This window comes from Hippocampus bargibanti, linkage group LG07 (assembly GCF_051943395.1).
Source record: "Hippocampus bargibanti isolate YZ-2025 linkage group LG07, ASM5194339v1, whole genome shotgun sequence".
Lineage (NCBI taxonomy): Eukaryota > Metazoa > Chordata > Actinopteri > Syngnathiformes > Syngnathidae > Hippocampus > Hippocampus bargibanti.
This window is the reverse complement of record NC_142740.1, coordinates 25,836,772-25,856,610: the sequence shown is the minus strand read 5'-3', so window position 1 is coordinate 25,856,610 and position 19,839 is coordinate 25,836,772. Positions and strand designations below refer to the sequence as shown.

At 38.4% G+C, this 19,839-nt stretch overlaps 1 protein-coding gene across 3 annotated transcripts in view; it reads right to left on the bottom strand.

Annotated features, from left to right (window-relative positions):
- Positions 1-1,779: 1,779 nt before the first annotated feature.
- Positions 1,780-19,839, bottom strand: part of elovl1b (ELOVL fatty acid elongase 1b) — a 29,722-nt gene continuing 11,662 nt past the window's right edge. The window contains exons 1-9 of one of the 3 annotated variants that reach the window (XM_089000555.1): positions 17,826-17,978; positions 17,550-17,659; positions 10,102-10,195; positions 8,064-8,254; positions 7,906-7,986; positions 5,799-5,855; positions 5,565-5,670; positions 4,216-4,352; positions 1,780-3,409 (exon numbers count right to left, since the gene is read on the bottom strand). In XM_089000555.1, coding sequence (XP_088856681.1) covers positions 3,071-3,409; positions 4,216-4,352; positions 5,565-5,670; positions 5,799-5,855; positions 7,906-7,986; positions 8,064-8,254; positions 10,102-10,171 — 981 coding nt within the window. In that variant the 5' untranslated portion in view covers positions 10,172-10,195; positions 17,550-17,659; positions 17,826-17,978 and the 3' untranslated portion in view covers positions 1,780-3,070. Of the gene's footprint in view, positions 3,410-4,215; positions 4,353-5,564; positions 5,671-5,798; positions 5,856-7,905; positions 7,987-8,063; positions 8,255-10,101; positions 10,196-17,549; positions 17,979-19,839 lie in introns of those variants that run through there. The other 2 variants (XM_089000554.1, XM_089000556.1) reach the window with 2 other exon arrangements.

The following is a 19,839-nucleotide window of genomic DNA, read 5'->3' as shown; positions in this document are numbered from 1 at the left end:
ATCGGATATATCGATAGTCCCGGTTATAGCGATACTATTTCTATGCACGCACGGAGAAAATTACATGCAAACATATATATCGATATATATCGATATTTTTTCGGACTCCCTTGAGTATCGATATAACGAGACTTTACTGTATATACATACACACACACACACACACATATATATATATATATATATATATATATATATATATATATATATATATATATATATATATATATATATTCACATACATTTAAAAAATCCCACTGCATGTTAAAATACAATGAAAAAAAAAACAGTGAAAATGACTCACACTCTTGTACTCAGCTTGGCTAGTCACTAACCAATCATGTATAGTACAACTAGCCACGAGTGATTAAACGCATACTGACCAGAGCTAGCACACTGTATCGGTAGCGAGCTGCATAAGCAAATATATTGTGTTGATTTAATAGCAGTTTTGTCAACCCCAATGGCTGAAGGAGAAAAAAATGGACACCATTAAAGGTCGGTCAGTTATTTCCTGGCTAATGGTACGCTCTAGTTGACTTGTAGTAAATCACACCACACATTTTTCAGTCTGGATTGATTTTGACATAGCACTACTGAAGGCCTAGCAATGAAATCCACAGCCCGCCACTTATACTGTGTATATACATTGTACAAATTAATTAATTTAGCAGTAAATTAAATGAAAATGTCTGCCTCTGGACAAGTTGTGTCCATAATTTGTAAAATCACTTTCAAATGACTTTTACTGAGCGTATTTTACAAAGATTCCACAGATTTTATGCTATATTTTACGTTTTAAGACTCACGCTGAATATTCAGGAAGTCTTGTTTTCAAGTTGGTGACGATTCCTGACGTGACGTCACGTCAGGAAGGCCCCTGACCGAGAAAGTGACACACAATGCATTTTGGGTACTTTGTTTGGTCTGAAAACTTTGTGTTGATGGCGAAATTAGAAGGAAAACACATAAATGACGCGATGGTGAATCGTTGTGTGTTGCACCAAGACTACTATTTGATACTAGTTGACAAATTCTCAGCAGACAAATCAGCCCATTTCCAACAGAGCTTGGGCGCCATCTTGTGCATTTTCTGGGACGCTACATTTGAGTCCAGACATCTCAAAATGATACGGAAGGACTTCTTTAATCGATTGCAAACATTTATGCTTTCCTCTTCAGAACTATTTGAATCATATTCATAACTGGATGAGTAACAAGAAAGCATCTTCTCCGAATTTGAAGCCATTGTCCAGGCATGACGTCGGCATCGCTGAGGTCATTTTGAAATAGTTTTGGGACACTAAGTCATTTTTATTGGTGTTTTGCATTTGTCTAAAAATATCAGCCTGCGTGTTGTTGGGTATTTTAGATGCTATCAAACGTTTTTCTGATGTCAGTTAGCAAACAAAAAAATGGTGTCGGTTGTCCTTTAAGTATAAATACGGTCATTCATAGGAGTACATCACATCCATTTCTCATTAGAAAACTACACAAATGTCCTTTTTCTTTACGTGAAGGAACCAGCTGAGGTTAGGGAGGGTGGGGGAGGGACGTTGCCTTCCTCCGCTGTTTCGACAAAGCAAAATGCAGTCGCTTGTGTAACTCCTACAAGCGGGTATCACATTCTTTGCATAGCCCGGGGCGAAAGGCACAAGACAAGCACATGCTTTTTCTTCTTTGTTACACAATGCCACACTTTGCTGTGATGATGACATGATGGCTAGCACGACAATCTCATCTCATCGCACACACACACAAAAAAAAAGACACACAAGATAATTTCTAGCAAGGTTTATTGGCAATTTATTTTTAAATACACAATTTAGAATGTCTTACCAATAGTTATTTTTAGTTGTAAAACTATTTACACACATAAAAGTATTTTCAAGTCTTGTGTACAGTCATCTGTCCACAAAGGGGGTGAGACGAGGACATGTCCCTCTTAAGTGAAAGGCGACCAGTGTGATACTAAATTTGCATGTCGGTGAATATCTTCTCTTCATACATTGTGCTTTCCCCCAAAATTTCAGAGAGACAACCAAACCAACCGAATGTGGAATCCCCCCGAATTTGTGGAAATCATGGACTACTCCGCTCCCTCCCACGTTTCACAGAAAAAAACTAAATACAGTGATACCTTGGCTTACGAACTTAATTGGTTCCCAGAAGAGTGTGTAAGGAAAAGTGTGTAACCCAAAAATTAATTTCCCATAGGAAACCATTAAAATGAAAATAATCTGTTCCCAGGTCCCCATTAAACATCATTTTCTAATTTTCTAAGCCTTAAAACTACACAAAATGTACCTTATTGTATGTATAATACATGTGCTGTGGTATTATAATTAAAGAAATAAAATGTACTGTAAAATAAAGTGGTTTTATTTACCTTTGTGATGGTTGTTGATGGCCTGATGGAATGGAGTGTCCGGTTTCATCAGCATTAAACACTAGATGAGGAACGTAGCCTTCTTCTTTCACCATCTTGAGGAATGATCCCTTGTAGGTGCTTTCTCTGTGATAATTGTATCTAGTTCCTCATCAATTGTGTTCTGTTTAGCTGCGTTGATAGCTTTTTGCATGAAGTGTACAGATGGCTTGTGCGGGTTATTTGTGGAGCCTGATTGATTGGATATTTTAACCTTTCAGTTTACACTCTGCCTTTGAACTATCAAAGATGAAACTCTCCCTGTCGTCAGCCTGTCTCTTTAATGTTTAAACCACCCCCCTCACTGCTGCGTTCTGGACCAATCACCTGGCTTTAACCGAAGACTCGGAGTGGGGAATAGAGGACAAAAACAGTCGGCTGCCATTTTGTTGTTAGAAGAACGGGCTCGTTCGCGAACGACACATTACGCATTGAGGCATCTCCGTGTACGAAAAAAGTTTGTAAAATTTTCATAAATTTAACGTTCGTAAACCGAAAAGTTCGTAAACCAAGGGGTTCGCAAACCAAGGTATCATTGTATCGGACAAGAAACGCAGCCAAAAAACATCTTTTGAATCCCGTGATCGGCGTGACAGTTTCGCGAGGTCATAATTTTAAGGGTTTCCTTACACGGCTGGCGCTTTAGGCCTTCTTCATCTTACCCATAGGAGCGCTGCCGTTTTCGTGGTGGGCCGAGCCGTTGCTGGTGCCGTTGGACGTGGCGCATTTGACGCCGTTGTCGTGGTGCTTGCCGTTGGCGTAGACGCTTGGGGGGGCGGAGGCGCCGTTCTGACACGGCTTGATGTCCTGTTTGGGCAGCCGCTTGCCCTTGACGTAGGCTTGCACCCAGAAGTTGGAGAAGAGCACGAAGAAGAAGGTGCCGTACACCCACACCATGTGGATGATCAGGGGGAATTGGTAGTCACAGCTGTCCATGAAGTAATACTGAGTCACGTGGAGGGATACCAGCACGAACTGCGTCTGTTAGGGGGACCAAAAGCACAACAAATCAATGAAGGGGGATTAAGAGAGATAAAAACAATAATAATAATAACAACAACAACAACAACAATAACGCCGATAATAAGGGCCATAATAATAATAACAATAATGGCAATAATAATAATCATAATAATAATCATAAATTTCATTTCTAAGTGCCTTTCAAAACTCTCAAGGTCACTTCACAGTCACAGGATCAGTTTTTCTGCGGGTGAGCAGCGGCAGCCACGTGCGCCAGCGTTCACTCAACCCGGAATAACTCAAATAGATAGAAAGTTAGCTAGCTAGCTAATAGGTAACTAATAGATAGCTAGCTAGTTAGATAGAACATAGATAGCAAATAGATAGATAGCTAGGTAGCCAGCTAGCTAATTAGATAGAAGATAGATAGATAGCTAGGTAGCCAGCTATCTAGTTAGATAGCAAACAGATAACGAGCTAGGTAGCCAGCTAGCTAGTGAGATAACAAATAGATAGCAAACAGATGGTTAGCTAGGTAGCCAGCTAGCTAATTAGATAGCAAATAGATAGCTAGCTAGATAGCGAATAGATAGCAGATAGATAACTAGCTAGGTAGCCAGCTAGCTAGTTAGATAGCGAATAGATAGCAAATAGATAACTAGCTAGGTAGCCAGCTAGCTAGTTAAATAGCGAATAGATAGCTAGCTAGGTAGCCAGCTCGCTAGTTAGATAGTGAATAGATAGCAAATAGACAGAATAGAGAAACAAACAAAAATATATTTTTTATTAAAAAAATTGAGAAACAGGCAGAGAACAGTACGTACGAGCTGAATGGCTGTCATGTACTTCTTCCACCAAAGGAACTTTTGAAATCGAGGTCCGGCCGCAGCGAGGAAGTAGTAGAAGTACATGATCACATGGACGGAAGAATTCACCATTGCGTGGAAGGATCCCATGCCACCTGAAATTACCACCGCACAAAAACGTGATGCGGCAAAAAATAAATAAATTATAACATTAAAAAAATCTTGAAATAAGAACCTCACCAAAGTTTCGGATTATAACCGTTTCAAGTCATTCCGACTGTCGGCTATTAGCAACAGTCGGTCGCCTACTGTTTACAGTGATACCTTGGCTTACGAACTTAATTGGTTCCCAGACAAAGTGTGTAAGGCGAAAAGTGTGTATCCCAAAAAATAATTTCCAATAGGAAACCATTAAAATGAGAACAATCCGTTCCCAGGTCCCCATAAAACATAATTTTCTACTTCCTAATTTTCTAAGCCTTAAAACTACACAAATATACTTTATTTTATGTATAATAAATGTGCTATGGTATAATTAAAATAAACTGTATTTTTTTTTACCTTTGTGATGGTCGATGGCTTGATGGAATGGAGTGGCCGGTTTTATCAGCATTAAACACTTGAGGAATGTAACCTTCTTTCACCATCTTGAGGAATGATCCCTTGTAGGTGCTTTCTCTGCGATAATTTTACCCTTTTCCTCATCAATTGTGTTCTGTTTAGCTGGATTGATAGCTTTTTGCATCAAGTGTAGATGGCTTGTGCGGGTTAATTGTGGAGCTTGATTGATGGGAATTTTAACCTTGCAGTCTACACTCTGTCTTTGAACTATCAAAGTCCAGAGTTCACTGTTTCCTATCCATTTTGTCACTCTGTCATCTGCCTCTCTTTAATATTTAAACCACCTCCCCTCACTGCTGCGTTCTTGACCAATCACATGGCTTTAACCGACGACTGGGGGCGGGGAATAATCTTGTTAAGAGAACGGCGTCGTTTGTGAACGACACATCACTCATTGTGGCAGCTTTGAGTGTATCCCGAAAATTACTTCGTATGCCAAGGTAAAAATTTCCTAAATTTAACGTTCGTAAACCGAAAAGTTCGTAAGCAAAGGGGTATGTAAACCGAGGTATTACTGTATTTCTATGGACTAAATTACAGTGAAAGTCCCCCCTCCCTCCCCACTTCGTGCAAAACGGTGAAGAGACATACCAGGTTTTCATCAGACTATAAACGGTTATCACTGGGGCCAGAGTGCCTCGAGACAAAGACTCTTTGACAAGATAGCAAAGAGAGATCGGTATGCGGGCAGCGCGGGGTCATCACGTCCACGCTTCAAATCAGGTTTGAGTTCATGGTGTACTCACCGGGAGCGTAGGCAACTCCCCACCACCAGGTCCATGGCATGAAGGAATGGTGGAAGATGTGGAGGAAGGTGATCTGGCTGCTCTTCTTTCTCAGAACGAAAAACATCTATTATTGGAGAAAGGGGGGGGAAGAAAATAGAATTATACGTACATTCTTTTGGATCGTTTTCTATACAAAACTTGACTATGGCTGCCACCTTTCTACCAATGGGAAATAAAAAATGTATGACTTACGGTGTCCATGAGCTCAATGATTTTGGAGAACCAAAACAGCCAGGCCACATCAACCATCTGGGGGGAGGGGAGAGGAATACATGTCAGAGTTCAATCTAAGTCATCACTCACAAATACACTCGATAATTTACCGTAAAAGGATGGCACCGGATAGTGATATTGTGATATGTTAGCCATATCGATACCAATGTGTCTAATATCACTATTAGGGTGATACCAATATTGTGATACGTTAGTCGCATTGATAGCAATGTGTCAAATATCGCTATTAGGTCAATATCAATATTGTGATACGTTAGCCGTATCGATACCAATGTGCCAAATATCGATATTAGGGCGTGATGCTACCCATATCGATACCAATGTGTCTAATATCACTATTAGGGCGATGCTGATATTGTGATATGTTAGTCGTATTGATATCAATGTGTCAAATATCGCTATTAGGTCAATATCAATATTTTGATGCGTTAGCCGTATTGACACCAATGTGTCAAATATCACTATTAGGGTGATACAGATATTGTGATATGTTAGCCATATCGACACCAGTGTGTGATACAGTAAAGTCTCGTTATATCGATATCGGATATATCGACAGTCCCGGTTATATCGATACTATTTCTATGCACGCACTGAGAAAATTACATGCAAACAGGGTCGGATATATCGATAGTCCCGGTTATATCGATATTTTTTCGGACTCCCTTGAATATCGATCGATATAACGAGACTTTACTGTATCACTATTAGAGTGATACCGATATTGTGATATGTTAGCCATATCGATACCAATGTGTCTAATATCGCTATTAGGTCGATACTGAAATCGTGATATGTTAGCCGTATTGACACCAATGTGTCAAATATCACTATTAGGGTGATACCGATATTGTGATAGGTTAACCATATCGATACCAGTGTGTCAAATATCGCTATAAGGGCGATACAGATATTGTGATACGTTAGTGATATTTTTCACATTGGTATAGATACGGCTATTAGGGTGATATTGAGATACGTTAGCCGTATGTATTCCAATGTGTCAAATACAGTAAAGTCTCGTTATATCGATATTCAAGGGAGTCCGAAAAAATATCGATATAACCGGCACTATCGATATATCCGACCCTTTTTGCATGTAATTTTCTCCGTGCGTGCATAGAAATAGTATCGATATAACCGGGACTATCGATATATCCGATATCGATATAACGAGACTTTACTGTATCACTATTAGGACGATATCGAAATTGTGATATGTTAGCCGTATCAATACCAATGTGTTAAATATTGATATTAGGGCGATACCGATATTGTGATACGTTAACCGTATTGATACCAATGTGTCAAATATTGATATTAGGGTGATACCGATATGTGATAGGTTAGCTGTATCGATACCAATGTATCAAATATCACCGTTAGGGCGATACCGATGTAGTGATAAATTAGCCGTGTCAATACCAATGTGTCAAATATCAATATTAGGGTGATACAACTGCATATCAAGATGTCAAATAATTTAGCCGTCTTCTTGAACATAAAATAAAGAAACCGTTTCTGGTCATGTAATAAGACAAACTATTTGAAATTAAGTAATCCAAAAGCTATGTTTTAAAGGAATGTTAGCTTGATTTTAATGTTAGCTCTTAGGATTGTAGTTCATGGTATTTTTATAGTTTAAACTAGAAATATCGGCACATTTCAAGGACTCTGACCCCCGTCAGCTTAAATTTCATGAATGTATAACTTTTGAAGCACTGAGTAAGCATTTTGGTCCAAGTTGTTCAGCTGTGCTTGGTATTTTTAGTGAGATGAGAGTGAGATGAGGGGGCTTGCCTCCTCAACACCATTCATGCTGTGTCAATGGCAAGAGTGACTTGAGCGCAAATCGTTCATATGATCTATATATGTTGTGGCAACAACTTTTTCCGTGACCATAACAAACGGTAAAGAATTGTCCTTTCACAGGGGTAGATGGCAGAAAAAGACAAAATCGGAAGTCATACGGCAATTTCTGTCCCGTTCATCCTTAACATTCAACAATCACAAGGCCACATGCTACTTCACTGAAAAAAAAAAACATATTATCCATTGAACCTACTCTAAGTGCTTGAGGGCTGTTGGAAAAATCGATTGCGTCACATCTCCAAGTATATGTTGTGGCCCAGCCGGACATCAAGAACTAAAAATAAATAAAAAGGAGAGTTAAAAAACAAAACTACGTTTTGAACAGCGATGAGGATGAAAAACAAGACTCACCTCATAGACGATGTAAATGGACAGCGCCACCAGTGCAAAGTTATAAACGATCATGGCCTCCTTAAGCTGGAAGGGCTTTCGATTGGCCATGATGCGAGGGCCCAGGTAGAGGACAAAGAACAGGTAGCTCAGCAAAATGATGGACATGGGCATCGGACTCTGCATCAGGAAATGATTCTTCACTCGAGGATCTGGATGGGGGAATAAAACAGTTCATTGGCCATCTTTTTAAAATATTATTGAGGAGGTGACGGGGGAAACTGTATGCCTGCAGAATTTGTGCTGTTCTGTTGAGTGGTTGACTAATATATAATTATTCTGCTAATTCGTCAATTTTAAAGCAACATCTTTTCATTTTCACATACCTTTTGTTAAAAACAGAATGTTTTCAATTGACAGTGCAGGAAAAGCACTTTTTAAAAAATGATTCAGTCACAAGTTTCATCAGTGCCATCAGTGAATAGGCATACAGTGATACCTCAGTTTACAAAACCCTTGGCTTACGAACTTTTCGGTTTACGAACGTCACATTTATGAAAATTTTACCTTGGCATACGAACTTTACCTTGGCAGACGAATTTTTTTTCTTACACAGAGCTACCTCAACGAGTGATGTGTCGTTCGCGAACGAGCCCGTTCTAACAACAAAATGGCAGCTGACTGTTTTTGTACTCTATTCTCCGCCCTCAGTCTTCGGTTAAAGCCACGTGATTGGCCAAGAACGCAGCAGTGAGGGGAGGTGGTTTAAACATTAAAGAGACAGGCAGACGACAGTGAGAGTTTCAACTTTGATAGTTCAAAGGCAGAGTGTAGACTGCAAGGTTAAAATACATGTATCAATCAGGCTCCACAAACAACCTGCACAAGCCATCTGTACACTTGATGCAAAAAGGTATCAACCCAGCGAAACAGAACACAATTGATGAGGAACTAGATAAAATTATCACAGAGAAAGCACCTACAAGGGATCATTCCTCAAGATGGTGAAAGAAGAAGGTTACGTTCCTCATCAAGTGTTTAATGGCCACTCCATTCCACCAAGCCATCAACGACCATCACCAAGGTAAATAAAACGACTTTATTATACTGTACAGTTTATTTTTTTGATTATAACACCATAGCAAATCTATTATACTTAAAATAAGGTATATTGTGTGTAGGTGTAAGATTAAAATTATGTTTTATGGGGACCTCGGAACGCATTCTCATTTTAATAGTTTCCGATGGGAAATTAATTTTTGGGATGCATACTTTCACCTTACTGTCTGGGAACCAATTAAGTTCGTAAGCCAAGATGTCACTGTAGTCTTATTTTAATTCAGTACAAATGCCCGTTTCAGAGGATATGGACAATTTCATGTCTCAAAACGATTAATTTGATAAATAAAATGAGCAAAACCCGAACAAATTCGGGAATGCCGATCCACATCATATTTTCAATTCTCAAATACATTCGGGAATGACAGTGAATGAGTTAAAGTGGAAAAAAAGACAGATTAAAAAACTTAAAAAAAGTAGTCAGAAGTTGGAAAAAAATGATGAAAAAAGCCATAAAAAAGGGTAAATGGTAAAATTATAGACAACGACAATGTAAAAGAAAAATTACAAAAAATAAAAGGGAAAAAAATGAACATTAAGTGAAAAAGAATTGCATAAGAAAAAGGAAAAAAGAAATGAAGCAGAAACAAATTCCCAAAATGAAAGAAAAAGGCAAAAAAAATGGAAAAAGACAAAGGCAGACAAAGTAAAAATGTATAATAATAATAATAATAATAATAATAATAATAATAATAATCATACATTTCATTTATAAGCATGAAAATAAATTCGGGAAACGCAGCAAAATGGAAGAAAAAGGCCAAAAAATGGAAAAAGAAGACAAAGACAAAGGCAGACAAAGTAAAAATGTATAACAATAATAATAATAATAATAATACATTTCATTTATAAGCGTGAAAATAAATTCGAGAAACGCAGCGAAAGAGTTAGAAGAGAAATATGCCCCCCCTCCAAAAAAAATTACAAAATAAAAACTGACCAAATCCTGCGATGAGGTAGTCATATATATCCATGGCATGAGAGCCAAACTCCTTCATTTCCTGCAGCATGTTTGCTGGTTTGTCGCCAGTTATCTGGAAAAAAAGGAGAGAAAATACATCAAACTTTCCTCAAATCACTGAATCACACCACAAACCCAAAATACAACCACATTGACCGTTTTTCCAATGTCCTTATTACACTTATTTGTAACTTCCGCTTCTTTTGCAGAACCATGTGACACACTTGGCATTCTGCACAAGTTCACGCCTCAGTTAAAAAAAAAAAGTGGTTAATCATTCGTCAGCACTGCAATTTCCACAGATATTAGGAAATTAAACAGTAAGCTCACTTTAGGTGACGAGAATCGGCCAACATTTCAAATGTGCTTCTATGAAATGACATCATCAGAAAAAAAAGATAAAAAGGCCTTTCGTCAGACATTTTGACACAAATAACAATTTAATGCAACTTCACCCAAGCTGAGTAACTTCCTCAAAGCAAAAAAAAAAAAAAAAAACACCCAATGAAACTCCCAGGATGCCTGGCTCTACTCATGCGACATGGCCTGACATCAGACGAGGAGGGGCTACAGGGGAAATGGGACGGCTTGCCTTGCCCAGAGGCAAGCTGCTTCCTTCCCTCTCAATTCTGACAGGCAAATTACTGAAGGTCAAAGTAGTAATGTTCCTAAAGTCAAGTTGTGTCCATAATTTGTAAAATCACTTCAAATGACTTCTACTGAGCGTATTTTACAAAGATTCCACCTCATATAGCTATATTTTACGTTTTGAGACTCGTGCGGAATTTTCAGGAAGTCTTGTTTTCGAGTTGATGACGATGCCTGACGTGACGTCACAGAAGGAACGCCCCTGACCGAGAAAGCGACACATAATGCATTTTGGGTACCTTTGTTTGGTCTGAAAACTTTGTGTTGATCCGTGTTGATGGCGAAATTAGGACAAAACAAATACCGCGATGGTGAATCGTTGTGTTGCACCAAGACTACTATTTGATACTAGTTGACACAAACTGCCAGCAGACAAATCAGCCCATTTCCAACGGAGCTCGGGCGCCATCTTGTGCATTTTCTGGGAGCTACATTAGAGTCCAGACGCCCCAAAATGAGATGGAAGGACTTCTTTAATTGATTGCAAACATTTATGCTTTCCTCTTCAGAACTATTTGAATCATATTCATAACTGGATGAGTAACAAGAAAGCATCTCCGAATCTGAAGCCATTGTTTTGATTCGAGAGCAAGACAAGACATCCTGGCGTGATGTCAGGAACAAGGGGGCGGGACCTTCTGAAACACACCATTTCCGGCGTCATTTTGAAGTAGTTTTGGGACACTTTAAGTCATTTTTATTGGTGTTTTGTATTTGACTAAAAATATGAGCCCGCGTGTTTTGGGTATTTTAGATGCTATAAAACGTTTTTCTGATGTCAGTTAGGAAACAAAAAAATGGTGTTGGTTGTCCTTCACAACCGACGTCACTTTTTTTGTTTCCTAACTGATATCAGAAAAACGTTTTATAGCATCTAAAATACCCAAAATACACAGTATGATATTTTTATTCAAATGCAAAACACCAATAAAAATGACTTAAAGTGTCCAAAATCTGCAAAAAATTGAGCTGCGAATTGGGCATTTTCAGAAAGTCCCGCCCCCAGTTCGTGACATCACGCCAAGACGTCTTGCATTGCTGGAGAATCAAAACAATGGCTTCAGATTCGGACAATATGCTTTCTTGTTACACATCCAGTTATGAATATGATTCAAATACTTCTGAAGAGGAAAGCATACATGTTTGCAATCGATTAAAGAATTTATTCCATGCCATTTTGAGGCAACATTGGGGGGAAATGTCTCACCCAAAAAGAGGCAGAAAATGGCCACCGAGCTCCCGTGAGGAATTAATCAGCCCGTTTCCACAGGCTGATAAATTACTTACATGGAGCTTGGACGCACTCTTCTGGCTCTTTCTGGTGCAACACGAGGTTTTCAGACCAAACAAGCATTGACGTGATGGAAGGACTGCTACAATGTGTTCTTTTTTTCAGTAAGGGGCATTCCTTCAGTGACATCACGTACGGACTCATTAAAATCTAGCTATATGCAGTGGAATCTTTGTAAAATACGCTCAGTAGAAGTCATTTGAAGCCATTTTACAAATTATGGACACAACTTGTCCGGAGACGTCGGTTGTCCTTTAAATGATTGGCGCCTACAAATAGGGGAAAGCAAGGCACACGGGATTGTTGCTCGTACTGCAAACCTCGACGGTTATGAGGGACAAAATGGGGTGTGTTCTCCTTTGAAAAGTGGAGCCAGAGAGCACCATTGTTTGATGTACAATCAACAATGACCAAACCCGCACAAGAGCAGCCCTCCTTGAGCCAATATCATTACAAGCCGATTCGTTGTCGCCAAGGCTGGCAAACAAAGGCGTGTTCAGTATTGACAATAGATAGGGGATAAGATTTCCATTTGAAAAGCCCACAGCAACGTCACCAGCACAAATGATTTTTTTTTAAGCTTTGGGCATCGAAGTACAGTAATACCCTGAGATACGAGTAGCCTGATGGCTGCGAAATAAATTCAAATTACAACAAGAACTATTAGGCAAATAGTGAACACTTCTTCAACAAGAAAAAAAAGAAACAAGAGGCTAATACTGTCAAATTACACAAAGTAAAGACATGCTGTGAAACTCAAACAACCACATAGCTTAACCTTTCAGTCGCTAAGGCTAATTAGCCTCTAGGTTGTGGCATTTCGAGATACGAGTGACCCGATGGCTGTGAGATAAATTAAAATTACTTCAACAACAAGCACTGTTTGGAAGATAATGAACACTTTTTCAAAAAGGAAAAAAAGAAACAAGAGGCTATTCCTGTCAAAATACACATAAAAAAAGACATGCTGTGAAACTCAAATAACCACATAGGTTAACCTAGCTAATTAGCCTATAGGTTGCGGCGTTACATTTCATTCAGTCATAAAAGCGTAAAAGTCATAAAAGTAAGCCTAAAAGTTCACTAACCAACCAAACACAAAACAAAAACAATGACGCTACGTGTATAAAAACAACCGCACAGCCATAATCAAGTCCATTTAGCATAACGCTAATGATGTGAAACACGCTAGCAATAAGCATCACCGTGTTTGAACACGAAATGACATCTTGGAACACAGGCTAGAGATTTAACAAACCTCAAAGGCAACAATTGTTTTACAATACATGAATATAGAGTGCTACATCAAAGATAGGTTATAAAAAATATGGTGGAATGGATTAATAGTATTTCCTTTTTCGCGGGGAATTAAATAAACATGTATCACATGGCACCAATGTATGATTCTTTTTTAACCTTACAACTAAGAGCCAAAAATGAAAACATGAAATAGGTGGTAATTTCAAAACAAGGATCCAGATGATGTGCTCAAAAGTCAAGGTGCTAGCATACTTTGTCAAAATTAACGGAAAAGCTGCCATTTTTTTTGTCCAGCTAGAAGTCAAACCAACATAATAGACTTATAGGTTTGGCATTGAATAGGAATTAATATGATACAAAGTAGACCCATATAAATGAACAAATATATATATATATATATATATAGTGAGACCTCAACTTACAAACACCTCAACTTACAAACTTTTTGTCTTACAAACGTCAAATTTATTAACATTAAACCTTATAATAAGCACTATTTTCATAATACACACCCACCACGGCTGGCGGAGTGATCTTCGGCGGAAGCACACGACCGAACAGCACCAGAGGTTAAGTTACCAACAGTCCTTATGGAAGGTGACTCTCCTTCCATAAGCCATCAACGACCATCAAAAAGGTAAATAAAACTTTTATAGCACAGTTTATTTCTTTAATTACAGTCGTCATGTAATGCGCCTCTCTTTACAAACAGCAATTCCCTTTGACCTTCGACCTCTAATGCCATTCCATCAAGCCATAAATGACCATCACAAATGTAAATAAAGTGACTTTATGATACAATGCAGTGTATTTCTTTCATTACAATACAATAGCACATTTATTATACATAGAATAAGGTATGTTGTGTGTAGTTTTAAGGCTTATTTAGTTGAAAAGTATATTTGATGGAAACCCGGGAACGGATTATTCCCATTTTAATGGTTTCCTATGGGAATTTTTTTTGGGAGATACACACTTTTCGCCTTAAACACTCTGTCTGGGAACCAATTAAGTTCATAAGTTGAGATATATATACACACAGTAAAGTCTCGTTATATCGATATTCAAGGGAGTCCGAAAAAATATCGATATAACCGGGACTATCGATATATCCGACCCCGTTTGCATGTAATTTTCTCCGTGCGTGCATAGAAATAGTATCGATATAACCGGGACTGTCGATATATCCGATATCGATATAACGAGACTTTACTATATATATATATATATATATATATATATATATATATATATATATATATATATATATATATATTCGTTTTGACTTCAAGATGGTGTCAGGAGATTGGCTGCCTCTCCAGCAGCTCCTCCATTTTGTTTTTCTACTGCTTCCTTTCCTTTCCCTTCCATAACCTTGCCGCTGTGAAATGTAAAATTTTCCATTGCTAGACTAATAAAGGCTAATCCAATCCAAACAAGTCAATCAATTCTCGCGCCGAAACTTCCGCGGACGACAGTTTCGCCCGAGCCTTATCGCAAGTAGGGGGGGTGTAGCATGACAACATCAGATAAATGACATTTCACAAAAACTCTTACACAAAACGCTGTGGTTGTTTTTGAACAACAGTGAGGTATTTGGGGGGGTGGGCGCCTCGCATTTCAGCAAGCGCAACCTCATGTCTGCGACGAGTGCAAAACGTCAAGGTCTTGTTCTGAGGAAAAACGCTTCACAGTTAAGTCCACCAGATGATCAATCGTCATCTGGCTAAGTGGGAAACACACGTATTCTTTGAATGGTGGAGAAAACACACATAACTGTCGAGGTGGAGCTCCTCCCTTCACTGGGACTTGTGATAGGACTTTTTTTCCCTTTCAAATGATCATGTGCCCATTCCTAAAACCAACCCAGCAAACATGACGACGATAACCAGGAAAAGAAACAACGTGTCACCCTTGAAACCCAGATAAAGATTAAAGTTGAAAGAAATTGAAATTAAAGGACAACCGACGTCTCTGGACAAGTTGTGTCCATAATTTGTAAAATGGCTTCAAATGACTTCGACTGAGCGTATTTTAATAAGATTCCACCGCATATAGCTATATTTTACGTTTTAAGACTCGCGCTGAATATTCAGGAAGTCTTGTTTTTGAGTTGGTGACGAGTCTGTACGTGACGTCACTAAAGGAACGCCCTTGACCGAAAAAAAGACGCATTGTAGCGGTCCTTGCATCACGTCAATGTATTTTGCTGTACTTGTTTGGTCTGGGGACCTCGTGTTGCACCCAAAAGGCGCCACAAGAGGGCGTCCAAGCTCCATATAAGGAATTTATCAGCCTGTGGCAACGAAGGTTGCCACAGGAGGTCGCCATTTTGTATCATATTTGTATCGTATTCATAACTGAATGTGGAACAAGAAAGCATATTCTCCGAATCTGAAGCCATTGTTTTGACTCTCCAGCAATGCAAGACATCTTGGCGTGACATCACGAACTGGGATTTTGGACACTTTAAGTCATTTTTATTGGTGTTTTACATTTGAATAAAAATATCATACTGTGTGTTTTGGGTGTTTTAGATGTTATAAAAACGTTTTTTTCTGGTGTAGGTTAAGAAACAAAAAAGTGATGTCGGTTGTCCTTTAAGCCTCCTGCCTCCGCACCTTTGATAAAAACCAGCAAACTTGCCATTGACAATTTCAATTCAATTGCTCTTTTTACACTTTGTCCAACACTTCAAGTCAACGCAAACGACACAGCACTGCCAACTGTCCTCGCCTCCATGACAAAGAAGCCTTACACACACACACACCGAATTGTAAATTGAGTGTGTGTGACCTTAGCCAGATACCTCCCCCCCCAAAAAAAAGGAAATGTACCCACCGAGGAGTCAAACTGACAAATAGGCTTTACACTATCATAATTTTGAAGCATATCAATAAAATAAAAGGCAGCTCAAAAATATGAAAGAAATTCCTGGATGTCAATGACGACATTGAACGAGTCACATTTTTTTTCGTGAAAAATTCCAAATGTTTATCGGTCTGATCAATGTAACGCCAACTTACTTTTCCCTAAAAAAATAAATAAAACAAGAAAACATGATAGTAAGAATAGAGTAAAAAAAAAACAACCTCAGATTTGATTCCTTTTATCGACTACCAATAAACCATTGATACTTTCTTCATTATAAATCTCCTCTGAATATTCTCAACTCCTATTTCCATATCCGGAGGAGATGTGAGACGACACGGATGAAGCTCAATTTGCCGTTGTTTGACGTCATGTTGTTCTTCGAAAGCACGTTGACAATAAATCCGCTGGATTAAGCTAAGTAGCGCATCACGAGATGCGATTGATCAGCAAATTAAAAGCGCGTCGAATCGAGCCGATTCTCAACAATTAGGTGAAATGGTCAGAAATTTTGTGACAATTGGGGACCCAATAAAAATAAATAAATAAATAAATAAATACACCCATTTTGAGCAGCAATTCCAATTTTAAGAAATCGTGCACTAGAAGATTTCTTATAAGGCAGGTTGCGTTCAAGTCTGTAGTTTTTTTCTCAACTCACAACACAATCCTAAGGATCTCTAAACATTTTCTGTGAGTGCCTCAAAAAAGAAACTATGCGACATCATCATCATTGCATTACAATTTTTTTTTTGCGTGTTTGAGCGACAACCAAGCGGCGGTTCTAATCAATGTTTTTTTTCAAAGAATTTTTTCAATCAATGGTTGATGTAATCAATAATGCCTTTCTTGATACTTGCACTATGTACTGTTTTTTTATGAAACCGTTTTGCACATTTACAGTATACAGTGGACATTTTTTTTATTTTACTATGCTTAGAATATCTTGTTTTCTATCCTTTCATCCCATCCCCCTTTCAAATTGCTGCTGTGGACTGCAAATTTCCCCATTGTGGGACGAATAAAGGTTTTCTGATTCTGATTTTACATCGAGTGAAGGAGACAAAGTGGAGCGTTTTCCTGTTCGGAGTCAATGAATCACAGGGTGGAAAAAAAGGTGAGAACTGTTAATGATGAAGTGAGGAGGGATGAGAGTTGGGGAAGAGTATTAAAAAAAACACCAAATGACAAAGTGAAGTAGCAGTTTACAACGGATCAAGGCCAAAAATGGAACATCAAGCACCAAACAGCGAACCAACTTCATGAAAATAAATTGAAAACATCAGCAGCGCTCAAGCAAGCACGCCGCCCCGCACAACACACAAAGTGAGTTCAACTTGAAAGTAAATTGGCTTACCCAGCTGAAAAAAAGTGGACTTTCCAACTTCGGGAGAAAACTAAAGCCAGCGTTGAGAGAATCCTCTTCGGGAGCCCCTCTCTTGGCGAGAAGTGTGGCGTGAGTAGAAACTGCAGTGCGGTGAGGGAGAAATCGAGAGCATGTATGTGTGTGGAAAAGAAGGAGAGGGAAGGTGGCAACGAAGGAGGAGGGGAGGGAAGAAAAAAAAAACTATTTCAACCGACAGACGCGACTGGTACCGCCGTCTTTCCGACTCTCCGCCCTCCCTTGACTCACCCCGGTGGATGAATAACCCAGCACAGAAAACGGAAGAGTGAGAGCAACAGTCAAGGAAGGCGAGGTGTGTGTACGCGCTTACGCCGGCATCCCGCCCTATTTAAACACACGACATGCCAAATGAAACTGCCCGATTTGAGACTACGATCTGACTTTGAGCGCAACCCCCACAACACGCACACCCCTTTGGATCTCTCCTCCCACGGCGCAACAACACTCCTGGCCACACCCTTAACACACACAGATGGAAACCTGGCTGTGCAGTTGCCTCGTTTGGCCTCAATGGGGTGGGAAGTTAAATATTTTGGAGATAAAAAGTAGGTGAGGAATCAATGGCGGGCGATATCATGAACGTCAACCATTGTTCGGGTTGGTAGTGGAGCTGAGCTAAACTTGTTAAAAAAAATCGATTTAGCAGGCCCGCAAAATGCATTTTCCAAACCGCAAATGCTGCAATTTGTTATACATCAATGAATCTAATCTTATTCATAAATCTATAAATCAGGAAAGAGAAATAAATAAACATATAAATACATCTATCAATAAATAATCGATGAAAAGGTTTCTTTGGCCGTCATGTAAATTTCTCCACTGCGAGACTAATAAAGGCAAATCCAATCCAATCCGTACTTCTTCTGTATTATTCATTATGATCATTGTCATTATTAGCATTGTCATCACTATTATTATTATTATTTATTTATGTTTATTTTTCTTTCCTTATTTTTTATGTCTGTGTAAGTTCAGTCATACAGGAGTGGTCAATCGATGAAAAGGTTTCTTCAGCCGTCATCTATACTTCTTTGAAGGTGTCAGAGGTTTTCGCTTCTCATCCGAGAAGCTTCGTCAGCGAACTAAAATTTGCCGGTAGCTCTGGCCTTCTGTATAGATATTAGAAGGACATTTTAATTCGCTGACGAAGTTTCTTGGATCAGAAGCGAAACATCTGACACCTTCAAATTAGTACAGATGACGGCTGAAGAAACGTTTTCATTGATTATTTATTTATAGATGTATTTATCTGTTTATTTATTTGTCTTTGCTTATTTATAGATTTATGAATAAGATTAGATTTATTTATGTATAAAAAAATTGCAGCATTTGCGGTTTGGAAAATGCATTTTGCGGGCCTGCTAAGTCGATTTTTTTAAAATAAGTTTAGTTCAGCTCCAATACCAACTCAAACAATGGTTGACGTTCATATATATATATGAGCTGACGAAGCTTCTTGGATGAGAAGCGAAAACCTCTGACACCTTCAAAGAAGTATAGATGACGGCTGAAGAAACCTTTTCATCGATTGACCACTCCTGTATGACTGAGCTCACACAGACATAGAAAATAAAGAAAGAAAAATAAACAGATAAATAAACAGACAAATAAAGAAACAAATAATAATAATAATAAGAATAAGAATAAGAATAAGAATAAGAATAAGAATAAGAATAAGAAGAAGAAGAATAAGAAGAAGAAGAAGAAGAAGAAGAAGAAGAAGAAGAATGCTAATAATGACAATGATAATAATGAATAATACATACATCAATTAATAAATGAATAAATTCAGTTAGTGTGGGAGAAAAAAGAGGCTTCATTTGGTCAGTAGGCCTCATTTTCAATATACGCATTGTAATTTGGAAACAACCAGATAGCATTATCTGAGGCAAGTCTGTTTTGTTCAATGTTTCAAAAAAAAGTAAATAACTATAGAAACGTAAAAATAAAGAAAGAAAATAACTAAATAAACAGATAAATAAACAAATAACTGATTAAATAACTAAATAAATAAAAGTGGGGGGAAAAGAGGCTTCATTTTAGGTCAATAGGCCTCATTTTAAATATATGCATTGTAATTTGGAAACAATAACATGGCATTCATTGCCTGAGTCTGAGTCTAAGTCTGTTTAGTTCAACGTTTGAAAAATAATAACTCAGAAGCATAGATTCTTTATCCCCTGCCATAAACAACAAGTGTGATTGCAACTGATGGAGTGACTAAGTGTTTTTAACTCTGTCT